At 42.9% G+C, this 12,531-nt stretch overlaps 1 protein-coding gene across 1 annotated transcript in view; it reads left to right on the forward strand.

Moving 5' to 3' along the window:
• The window catches only part of SUSD5 (sushi domain containing 5), a 36,895-nt gene that overhangs the window by 3,651 nt on the left and 20,713 nt on the right, over positions 1 to 12,531 (forward strand). Inside the window, 2 exon segments of the mRNA XM_004676639.1 lie at positions 2,118 to 2,295; positions 6,627 to 6,745. Coding sequence (XP_004676696.1) covers positions 2,118 to 2,295; positions 6,627 to 6,745 — 297 coding nt within the window.

A 12,531-nucleotide genomic window follows, 5' to 3' on the forward strand; every position in this document is an offset into this window, starting at 1 on the left:
AAAAAAAAAAAGAATGTCTAGGTAGAGAAAATCATGTGCAAAGAAACAGCGGCAAAGAGAATGGGACATATGACAAGAGACAGTGGCTGGTAGGAAAACTGGTATGAATGCACTGATGTGGGACTTCATAGGCCAAGTTTTATTTTAATCCAAAAAAAGGGAAAAAAGGCCCTCCCTGGTGGCGCAGCAGGTTAAAGCACAGCACTGAGAAACTAAAGCTGTTTCCACATGAGTTCGATCCCCGCCTGCCCCAGAGGTGACCACATGGTGCGGCAGACCTTTCCTGACCCGCCCGCAGCTCCCCTCAGCAGTGTACTTCGTCGATCTGCCTGTTCTGCTCCCCACTCTGTCTGTGGTGAAACCTCTCACCACCCCTGAGCCTCTGGCCTGTACCCCAGTTCTGAATGTACAAATAAATAAATCTTTAAAAAAAAAAGGGAAAAAAATCCATTGACTGCTTTGCACAGTATAGTAACTAACCAGATGTGTATTTTGAAGTGATCATCCTAAAGGCATATATATGTTTGGTGAATTCATGGGACCAGGCTAAGTTTGGAGAGAGAGACCATACCAAGATGCTGTTTTATTGCCCAGTTAAGAGAGAGAGTTGCTGGTGGAGTGGTGGATGGGGTGAATGAAAAAGGTCTGGACTTAAGAGAACAATGTGATTCATCTGTGTGAGGATAGTCTTCGAAGGTATATATATGGATGGAATTCTACAGAGAGGCTTTGTAGTGAAAAGCGCTGATCTAGAATTGAGCTTAGCATGAATAAACAGATTAAGAATCATTGAGTCTGTGTTCATGAAATATACTGCCCTGTAATTTTCACTTCTGGTAATATTCTTATAGTTATACTAGACATCAGGTTTATTATGATGGATTTAAAAATAAACTGAAAATGTGTTCCTTCTTCTATTAATGATCTCCCCAAGGGGAATTTTTGTTTTTTAAATGTTTGGTAACGAGAGTATATATGTTTGAGGTTTCTTTATGGGAAGGTTTTAAATATTGGGTTGTCAGAAAAGCTATGATGTATTTTTGCTTGAAAATATAGAAAAAATATGTCATGACTTTTCTGACAACCCAATATATAGGTATGTGTGTGCATATACATATGTGTGTGGATACATGCATGCATTCATACATATAAAATGCTGGATTTGGTTTGCTAGTATTTTTTTAAAGATTTATTTTTTTATTTATGCATATAGAACTGGGGTACCAGCCAGAGGTGCCAGGGTGGTAAGAGGATTCACCAGAGACAGAGTGGGGAGCAGAACAGGTTGATCAACGAACTACACTGCTCAGGGGAGCAGCGGGCGGGTCAGGAGAGGTCTGCTGCACCATGTGGATCACCTCCAGGGCTGGGGATTGAACTCGCAGTGAAGTGGCTGTAGCTAGCTTGCAGTGCTGCTCCCTTACCCATTGCTCCACCAGGGAGGGCCTGCTAGTACATTTTTTTTTAATATTTTCATGTCTATATTCCTAAGAGATATTGGCCTCAGCTTCCATATCTACCTGAGTTCATTCTACTCACCTGTCACACATCCTTTGAGGCCTAGGTCATGCCCATGTGCTGCAGGAAGCCAAGGTAATCTGGACATGCCACAGCCTTCTGGTTCAGTCAGGGAGAAGTCTAGCAAGCACAAGCATTCTCATTGTGGGAAGAACCTGGTAGTGTCCTGAAATAATAGGACAGAGAAAAGAAAGCAACCTGCTGTGCATGGGGTCACCACAGGGCTGGGGAAGGCAGATGAAGGCAGAAGTCAGGGCTGAGTTCTTGGACCCCTGACTCAGGGGAACCTGGGACACTGAACCTTGCCACCAGGTGTTTGTGAAACAGCTTTTTAAGAGGAAGATTTGAAGGATTTGTCCACTTAAAGCTGCCAAAGCACATGCTTAAAGTTTTATTTTTTAAAGAGGAACCAAAAAAATGAATGAATAAAGCCTTAGTGTATTTGCCATCTCCTGCCCCCAGGAATGAGTGCAGTGGGTACTTTGGTCTCCAGGCAAATAGGAAACAATTCAGACTAGCATCTGCCAGTGAGCAGTTTTCTGAGGTGAAATTCCCATGGATCCTAAAGACAGTCTGTGTTCATGCTTGTTCCCACCCAGGAAAGCTCTTTGTGCTGGAGTCTCTGAATGGCTCGCAGGGCCTGCAGCTGGAGGCAGCTCGGCTCTCCTGCAAGAACCAAGGCGCTCACCTGGTGTCTGCAGACGAACTGCAGAGGGTCGTGCAGGACTGTGCCTTTGCAGTGTGTACCACAGGCTGGCTGGCGGATGGCACTCTTGGGTAAGAACTGTGGGCTAGGGAAGTTCTACTTACCAACACCCTGACTGCCTGCAGGGACTCATTGGGCAACAATTGTTCTGTTGAGGTGCCAGGAGAGGCAAAGTACAGTTCGCAGTGGCTTCCAGTGCATTCTTATTTTGAGTTCTCACATAATAACTTTTCATGGAGTTCTCTCACAGTACTTTTCCCCTTACTTTGTTATTTTGAATTTCTTTTTGAAGTTACAAAATAATACATGCTGGTTGTAAAAATTTCAGATAATATAAATCTGCATAGAGTACAATGTGAGTCTCTCTCTTCTTCCCTACCTCAGAGGTAATGACTCCTAACTGTTTGTTTGTTTGTTTGTTTGTTTTTTAACTGTCTTTCTCTGTCGAATCCATCTGCATACACATATAGAGGAAGAGATGGGAAAGGTTTAAAAATATGACCAAAATTCTTTCACATTACTCCTGTGAGAAGTATGCCCTTTCTCCTTAATGAGTATAGTATTGTCTTGAAGACTAGATTATAGCAGAAGTAATCTTATGTGACTTCTGAGGTTAGGTCAGAAGCATCCAGACTGAATTTCTGACACACTCACTTTTGAAATGCCCATGAGGCTTCTGACTATCTGAGATGGTCATGCTATCCAGAATAGGCCATGTGGAGATGCCCCATGTAGGGCCTCACACCAGTAATCTCAGCCAGCATACCAGTGAATAGCCAGTATTGATTGCCAGACATGTAAGTGGAAATGCCTCCTGGTGATTCTAGCCTACTGTGTTATTCTGTTGAGTTATGACTAGCTTACAAGTCTTCTAGCTTAGGCCCTATACATTACAGAGCAGAGCCTAACCATTCCCTAACCATGATCTGGCTGATTTCCTGACCCATGGAATCCTTGCAGAGAAATTCATCCTGTGGCCCGCAAGAAAACTTTCTGATGGTGCTGTAGCTACTTCTTTAGCCAGCTGTACCTCCTTATGTATGCCATAGGAATGTGAAAGAGCAAAATGGGCCCCAAGAAATCGTTTGGTTTATAATGATCCTGAAGGTGTCTGATGATGGCGTGGACCATGGAAAACACTGAGCCATGCTGACTCGTGCCACAAAATGGGCCACATGTGAAGAAGTAACTGCAGAAACAGGACAACTGAGGCTGCAGCTAGTGCTGTTCAGAAAGACTGAAATGGTAGTCCTCTCTGCCTTATATTTTACATCCAGATTCCTAACTAGACAAGTATGTCCTGTACTGCACATTGCCATATTTTAGCTAAGTATAAATATTATTCTTGACTTTCAATTATTGTATCAGATAAGAGACAACTTAGAATCTGGTGACTCCCTAGCATTATAAGCCAGGACTGGGTGATTGAATAGGTCTATCCTCTCTGGTTTTGCTGTAAGGACTACATTGTTGAAATTATATTTCTTTATAAACAAATATAATTACTTGGCTTATTTGCTTATTATTATTAACATATTAATAATAATTCTCCACTTAATGTTTTTGGAACCAAGAAGTGTCTAACCATTAGTAGGTATATTTCATCTCCACAGTCATCTCCCTTCCTCACTGAAAATTATTAAATGCATGGTGCAGCTTGCAACTGATAACGTAGTAGGTATATAGATGTAGATCTGATGTGTAGCTCCATGAACTTGTGTTGAGTACATACATAAATCTGGAAGAGGAGGGCCTTCCCTAGAGGCACAGTGGGTTGGAGCGCAGCACTGCAAAGCTAGCCTCAGCTGCTTCAGTGGGAGTTCAATCCCTGCCCTGGCAGTGACCCACATAGCTCAGCAGACTTCTCCTATCTCGCCCGCTGCTCCCCTCAGCAGTGTACTTTGTCGATATGCCTGTTCTGCTCTCCACTCTCTCTGGTGAATCCTCTCACTGCCTTTGCACCTCTGACCTGTACCCCAGTTCTATATGCATAAAAAAATAAAATCTTTTTTAAAAAATCTGGAAGAGGAGGGAGGTCTATAATGGTGAATCCAGAATCTGAAACGACTTTTTCCCTAGAACTTCTGCAGATTCATAAAGCTAAATGACAATTTTGATAACCAATTAGGATTAGGAAGACAGATATTGAAATTCAGGTTTTGAATAGGAGGGAGTCTGGAGAGTCCCATTTAGGTTGAAATATTATATTATAACCCCCAAGAATAAGAAAAAACCTGGAAGTATACAGGCCCTCATTAGAACTGCTTCAAGTTCTCTGAAGCCATGAGTTTAGATTGAGAAGATACTGAAGTTCTGTACTCCAGGAAGTTAGCAGAGCTGATTCTAAAATTGCTCTCTAGAGGAAGATAACACTGTCTTAGGCATTTTACTTGTCACAAAATACAAGTAACCAATCTAGAAGGAGCCAAGGCAATGAGAATAAAAGTTAGGGAAAACAGCCAATAGAAATTGTACATATTCTGGTACATGCAGACTTTAAAATAACTCTAAAATATTCAAAGACAGAAAAACTAGAAAGAGAATTTTGGCAGAAGACTATAAACTATAAAAATAACCAAACTGAAATTCTAGAAATGAAAAATATAATAACTAAGATAAAGAATTTGATAGATAAAGCAGTTGATTAAAAAGAGCCAAAAAGAGGGCCCTCCCTGGTGGCGCAGCGGGTTAAAGCACAGCACTGAGAAGCTTAAGCCACTTCCGCATGAGTTCGATCCCCGCCTACCTGCCCCGGAGGAGATCCACATGGTGTGGCAGACCTCTCCTGGCCCGCCCGCTGCTCCCCTCAGCAGTGTACTTCGTAGATCTGCCTGTTCTGCTCCCCACTCTGTCTCTGGTGAATCCTCTCACCCTCCGCATCTCTGGCCTGTACCCCAGTTCTGTATGAATAAATAAATGAATCTTTAAAAAAAAAAAAAAAAAGAGCCAAAAAGAAAATTAGTGAACTGGAACATATTTCAGAGGAAAATATACGGAGTAAAGAGCAGAAAAAAAAAATAGTGTAGAGAAGAAATGGTAAAAGGTAAAGAAAGAAGATACATGTCATTAGAATTCCAAAAGTAGAAGAGAAAGAAAATGATGAAAATTACTGAATTCTATGCCCAGTGAAAATGTCTTCAAAAAATAATGGTAAAAAAAAGTGACTGGGAAGGGTAATATGTAGATAAATTAAAGTTAGGTAATATATAAAGCAATAATAATTCTAAGCACTAAAAAGTTGTATATAATTCAGAAAGTATTTCAAATATACTAATACATACATAGCATTTTAAGCATTTTAAATTGCATTGTTGGGGAAGAAGGTAAAGGTAATATTAAATAGGTCAAAGGATCATGTTGTAACACCCAAAGTAACCACCAAAAGAACAGTGAAAGGATATATAACTTCCAACCACTACAGAGAAAATAGAAAATCTACATTCAAACAATCCAAAATAGGAGAGAAAAGAGAGGACAAGAGACTCGGCACAACAAATAGAAAACGCTTGGTAGACCTCCTTGTAGCGCAGGGGTTGTTAATTCTCAGTGCTATGAAGCTATCACCAGCCACTGTGGCATGAGTTCAATCCCTGGCCCAGAGGTGACCCACACAGCGCAGCAGACCTCTCCTGTCTCCTCACTCCTACCCTCAGCAGGGCATTTCAGTCAGTCTGCCTCTTCTGCTCCCCACTCTGTCTCTGGTGAATACACTCATTCCCAGCACTTCTGGCCTATAGCCCAGTTCCTGTATGCATAAATAAAAATAAATCTTTAAAAATATATGTTAAGATGGCAGATTTATATTGGAAGACATTTCGTATTGATTTAAGTATAAGCAAATGAGTTGCTCCAAAGGAAAAAAACAAAAGATTGCCAGATGGATCTTTTTTTTATTCTAGTCATTTTTATAAAAGATATCTATAAGTAATCATGGAACACAAATTAAATTATGATGGAAGTTAACATATATCTAAAACATTGAATGATCTTGAAAATATAGTCAAATTTACATGCTACTACAGCTGTCTCTAGGGGGAAATCTAAAGTAATAAAATGTTTATATAAGAAAAAGGCCAAAGGTTCATGAACTAATGATTTATCATAAGAAAAAAGAAATGAACTAACAAAGGAAAACAGAATTATGTGAAATAAAAAACATACTGAAGGGATCAATAGTGTATTGTGCTGAAATCTGAGCTGATCCATATGACTTCAAATAAAAAATCAGCTATGTTTTTCTAATTTTAGACCTGTGTTTGGGGAGAATATTTCTACTTTGATGCTTTAAGTCAAAGTTCCTGCATCAGAAAAATCTTCCAATTCAGAGCTCACAGCAAAAATAACTGTTCTTTCCCATTTTGGGTTACTTCTCCTAACCTCACGTGTTCTTTTTGTATTTCAGGACAACTGTGTGTAGCAAGGGGAGTGGTGAACAGCAGATCCTGAGAGCTGTTGATGTGAAAATTGAGAGCAACCCAGTTCCTGGGGGCACATACAATGCGCTTTGTATAAAGAATGAAGGTCAGTGCCAGCGCCTTGGGAAAGGTTTTGAAGGTGTGCTTTTGAGAGTTGACTGCTTGGGTTGTGTTGTTGTCTAGAAGCAAACGATGAGATGAGGTTTCACTGAACATAGTTTACCAGTAAGTCTTCCAAAGAAAAGCCTTTAGGGCTATAGGAAGGTAGACAGAGAAAGTTAGCAAGCCAAGCAAAGGATTGAGATGCCAAGTGAAGGCTAGGGGTGGTAAAGTCAGGGGCTCTCTGGAGGAATTGTAGGTCATCATGTTTTTCCTGATCAAGGGTCAGAAAACTTAGATCCTTATGCTACTATACCTGTAAGGCACTAAGCTGCTTCAGAAAGATAAAAATTTCCAGGTTCTTCTGGGCTTTGGTGTGCCCAGGCAAGGGCTCCAGTAACGTGCATACCACCCTCTGACAAAGAAGCACAGGTTCCCACCAGGAGCCCCTGGCCCTGGGGATCATAAAGGTATCCTGGGAATATGGGGCACCCCTCACAGCACTGCTATAGTGGCTGATGCATCTTGCTCTTTAGTTTTTTTTTTCATGGTGGACACCACACAGAAAAAAATCATTTTTCCTCCTCAAAAGGATTTGGGGATATTTCTGAGAAAAAAAAAATTCAACTTCATTCTGGGAAATCAGCTGAACAGTGAGGAGAAAATCATAAAGGAGTCTCAGGGACAGTTCACTGGACATAACAATTACTAGCCACTAACTCACTGCACCTTGCTCCTGTCTGGGAAGTTTTAATACTGAACTTGGGTGCCAACCCTAGAGAGTCAGGTAAACATGTTCTGGACATTGGGTTTTGTTTTGTTTTGTTTTAAAGATTTATTTATTTACTCATACAGAACTGGGATACAGGCCAGAGATGCAGAGGGTGAGAGAATTCACCAGGGACAGAATGGGGAGCAGAACAGGCAGATTGACGAAGTCCACTGCTGATGGGAGCAGCGGGCTGGTCAGGAGAGGTCTGACGCGCCATGTGGTCACCTCCAGGGCAGGCGGGGATCGAACTCATGAGGAAGCGGCTTAAGCTTCTTAGTGCAGTGCTTTAACCTGTTGAGCCACCAGGGAGGGCCTGTTTTGTTTTGTTTTTAACTCTCAAATGAGTTTAATATGTTGCCTGGATTAAGAACTACTCTGATGATGAGAAATACCAGACAAACTTGTTAGAAATTTAAACCCTTAGGCTGCTTCCCAGAGACAGAAATCCTAATCTCTCAGGCAGGGGCCAGAAGTGTTGGGAAACCCTAAGCCCCTGACTGGTGCTTGTTAGCTATTGTTAGTAATGGGCTTCTCTTCTGTGCTGGGCTCTCCCTCCAGAAGACTTTTGCATTTGAAGACTTATTTAAAAGAGTGAGAATCTTCTGTGTCCAAATAAGGAACTGAAGGATGCAGGCTTCCTCCAGGACAACCTAGAGAGAATGCTATCCATGCTGCTGACTTCTTTTTTTTTTTAATTTTTAAAATAATCCTTTAAATCCCAAATATACACAAAAGTTCCATTTCCTGAGGGAGCCAGGACAGAGACAGAAGGAAAACAGAACAATCTTCTTTCTACAGAGATCTCTAATATGTAGGAATTCTGAGTCGTATCTCTTTCCTCTGACGAAGAAAGGTATGAGGTTCTACTATCTCACACCCCAAGGGATCGTGGCTTAAAACAATTAAAGTCATTATTTCATGGGACCAGCAGTTGAGTTCTTCTGCTGTGTTCAGCTGGCATCATGCATCAGTCTGTGGTCAGTCCTTGGTTAAGAGGCCTTGCTTCCAGGAGTTGGCTGCCAGTTGGTCAGGTCAGGGGTGACTGGTCATGTTTTCCTTATCATCCAAAAGGCTAAGCTAAGTTTTCCACCTCTCAGGCCTTCAGATAGCTTGTGTGCATGCCAGCATGCATGCCTTTTGCCCACAATGGCAGTGCGTAAAGCTAAAGTTTGGAAACGTCCACTCACATCCAGAGCACTGAGGCTAAACCTGTGATAATGACTACAAAATTGAGTTATGGTCCAATTGATGGCCACTTAGAGAACAATAATCTCACTGATATTCCTGCCAAAAATATTTAAATTGAGCAAACAGCTAAACTTAAATTGAAAAATAACGTGAAAAAGGCCAACCTCATGTTTTGTTTTGGTTTTCAATGTCAAGGATTAGGCCAAAATAAAAATCCTGAGCAATTTTTCTAGATTTAAAGAGATTAAAAAAACAACAACAACAAATATGTGATCATGGATTGTGTCCTAGGCCAGGAGAAAAAGCTATAATTGAGGTCATCTGAATATGGAGTATGAATTAGGTAATAGTATTGTGGCAGTGCTTAAATTTCCTGATTTTAACAACTACACAATAGTTATGCAAAAAAAAAATCATTGTTCTTGAACATGCATACCAAGCTTTCTAGAGGCCATGGGACAACATATCTACACCTTACTCACAAAAGTTTCAGAAAGGAATTATAGATACAGATATACACGTACAGGCATGTGTATGTGATGTATAACATCCTGGGCTCTCTCTGTGGATACCTGTTTCTAAGTATGTGTCATCTGTATCAAGACAGAGAAGAGTGATAATGCAAATAGGGCAAAATGAAAACACATTCTGGAGAAATTGTATTATGGCAATTCCTTGTTCTTACCATTTTTCTGTAACTTTGAAATTATACAAAAATAAAAATATCCCCCCAAATGGCCCACCTACTCCTCCAAAAAAAATAACAGCAGCAGACAAAACAAAAAAAAACTGAGTTGTGGGGGCAAAGATGAAGCAGATTCATGAGGCCTGTGAGAGGACTGGAGTCATTTTAGCAGAGCAGGAATGCTGCATGGCTCGTTGGGCAGCTATATGAAGCCCTGCCTGGCCTGCCCTCCCCTGGAGGCCAAGAGAGGTCCCCAGGGAGGGTGCTGAAGGGGAGACAGGAGTCTCCACCCTACCAAACCTGATTTGCAAGGAGGCTTCTGGTGAAGCAGAAAGGAACTCGGATTGCATGCTGAACTGGTCGGGTTCAGAGAGTTGATCTCGAACATTCTAGAAAGACAGGATGGATTCCTCAAGGTCGCTCAGAAAAAAACTGTGTCCCTGCTCCTCTGCCTTTCGTCCTTTAGAAAGAGCATGTGAGCCGCTCCCACAGGCCCTCTGCTTTTCTTCAGTGGGGCCTTTGTTGAAGCGCAGTTAACAAGGGCTATCTGTGTGTGGCGGGAAGGTGCTGCCTGGGCGGAAGTGAGGAGAACAGCCCGTTCCTTGAGGTTCCTGCCGGGGTGTAGGTGAGGTCTTGCTCCGTGTACACCGCAACTCAGTTTATCTCCAACGGTTGCTTTTTCCTGACGATGCTTCATGGCACCTAGTTCTGCGTCTCTGCCCCTCTTTGGCAAGACAAGAGGAAAGAAGAACGCTCTTTCTAAAAATGGCAGCCCTGTGCCTCAGGAAGAGACCGGAAAGAAAACAGAGCCTGTGGGACTTGCAGGCCGCTTTCTCTGCTTCTTTTCTGAAACAACGTTCATCATAAATGCAGACTTTTCTCATTTTCCTTCCTGTATTTTTGTTTCACTGACAGTGAATTTCCAGTCCTGTGGTGATCTCATTTAAACCAATAAGTGAAGTTATTTTTAACCAGCTGGATGCTGATGAAATAAGCTGCCTCCACTTGGGTTCTCTAGCTTTGCTTCTTTTGGCAGCTGGTCTGGGGGTTTGGTGGGGTTGGTGGCTTGGAGTCTGGGAGCTTCAAATCTCATCTCTCTGTTGCCCCGGTAGGCTGCACTCTGAGGCATAGGCCTCCTCTAAGCCACTGCCTGCCTGCAGCTCTTCCCCAGCCACCCACTCATCTCTGCGTACTACCTGCCACTCCGCCTGCCTATCAACTGTTGCCTAGATTTCCCTGAAAACCAGGGTAGAGTGAGTCCTTTCCTTCACGTCATCACAAAGACAGGGGGATGCTCTTGGAGTTCTGAGAACAGCCAATTCCCACTTCTGCCTGGAGGAGGCTGCACGCATCAGGAACAGCTTTGGAAAATTCTCCGATTATGATCATAAGACTGGAACCAATTGCCCTGCTTTGAACAACTAATAAAACCTACTCATTCAAGGTCTCCCAAGGGAGTATGAAGACTCAGCACCTATTATTATTGACCTGGCCTTGGCCTTTGGTTTACTTGCCCTGTGTCCAGACTTGTGGGGGCTTCACATGGACATGTGTGTAGGAGGAGGGGTGGGTAGATCCTCACCCTCAAGAGGGTGACAGTTTAATGTACACAGCAGGAAATTCAACAACAAAAAACACTCAAAAACCAGTGGACATTGCCAAACATCCTGAGGCTGAAATGAAGAGGGAAAGGGGCAGGTGGTGGAAGGAAAAAGAATGATAAGGGAACAAAGTTGAGCGTGTATAAGTCAACGCTTAACATGTTCCCATGATACAAAGGAGAATACTTAGGGGAGACCCATAATTAGGGAGGCCGTGGCACTTGAGGGAGAACTTGAAGGATTGTCTGTTGTGGCGATAACAGGGAGGGGAGGGAGGAGAGGACACTGCAGCCAGAGAGGACAGTAACATGGCCTGAGGAGAGACTAACTCAGCGTGAGCCATTGCACGATTTCTTTGGGAGCACAAGTCAAGTTCACTGCTCAGGCCTGAGAATCGGTGAAGCAGGTCTGAGGCGCTTGCACAGGGCAATCTAAATAATCCCCACCCCAGGAAGCACTGAAGCTCCCTGCCTGTGGCCCACAGGCCCAGGCCTGGAAAACATTAGGTCTTGCTTTCCAAGGACTGAGGTCTCTCATTCCCAAAATGTGGGTTAGATTGGTCAGGATTTTTTATCCTGACAGATAAAAAAGCCAAGTCTTACGAATGCCCATGTCTGAGCAGTCATAAAAGTGGTACAGTTTCTCCTGTAGTCCTGAGTCGGCTGTCTCTGGGATAGCTTTGTGAGCTGAGGCTCTAGGCACTAATGACCTGGACAGACTTCTCCACTTCTGTGTTACACAGAGGGGCTGGGCTGCAGCCTGGAACTGCCTGCTGGCACATCCATTGCATCATGCTTGGCTTTCTGGTTTGATGACACCCCTGAGGAGTCACACACACACACACACACACACACACACACACACACCAAAGTTTGCAGAGTTGATTAGACCAAGGACAACCCTGTCCTCAAGCCTGGGAGCTCCTAAACTTTATGTGCTGTTTCACAACAGCCTTGGGACCTGCAAAGGTCACTGGCTCACTCAGAGTCTGTCATTCACTTTCCTATAAAATGTCCTTATGGGGCTCAGAGTTCTGGAGAAAATAGAGAAAGCAAGGTGCACCCCAGTTAGAGCAAAGGCCAAACAAACATTCCCAGAATATTTACCCACAGTAGTCCTCATTTCTCTCCAAATCCTCCAGGAGCTTGTTCAGATTCAGAACAGAGAAGCCCATGGTCAGAGACACCAGGATTTTTAATTCATGTGTAACTCAAATACAGAGCTGTTTCCTTCTGTCTCCAAGACCTCCCCTCATACCCAGACCTGACCTGCCTTAGTTTACCCGGTAGTAAGGTCATTTGAAGGAAGACCTATCTTCCAGACGTGGGGACTCAAATCCACACAGCTAATTCTCCTCATGTGACTTATGGGCAATTCCTCAACTTCTGTTTGTACTTTTAACATTTCCTTCAGGAAGAGCACAGACAAGCATTCCTCTCTGCTTGTAGAAGCCAACAGTTGTGGAGGTGTTTACAGGTGAAGTGTTTACTGGAAGAAGTAACCCTTATGCATGACTTCAGCCCTTAGAGAGCTTGCTTTGCTGTAGC

The sequence above is a fragment of the Condylura cristata genome, unplaced genomic scaffold (assembly GCF_000260355.1).
Source record: "Condylura cristata isolate star-nosed mole 26May11 unplaced genomic scaffold, ConCri1.0 scaffold00004, whole genome shotgun sequence".
Taxonomy (NCBI): Eukaryota; Metazoa; Chordata; class Mammalia; order Eulipotyphla; family Talpidae; genus Condylura; species Condylura cristata.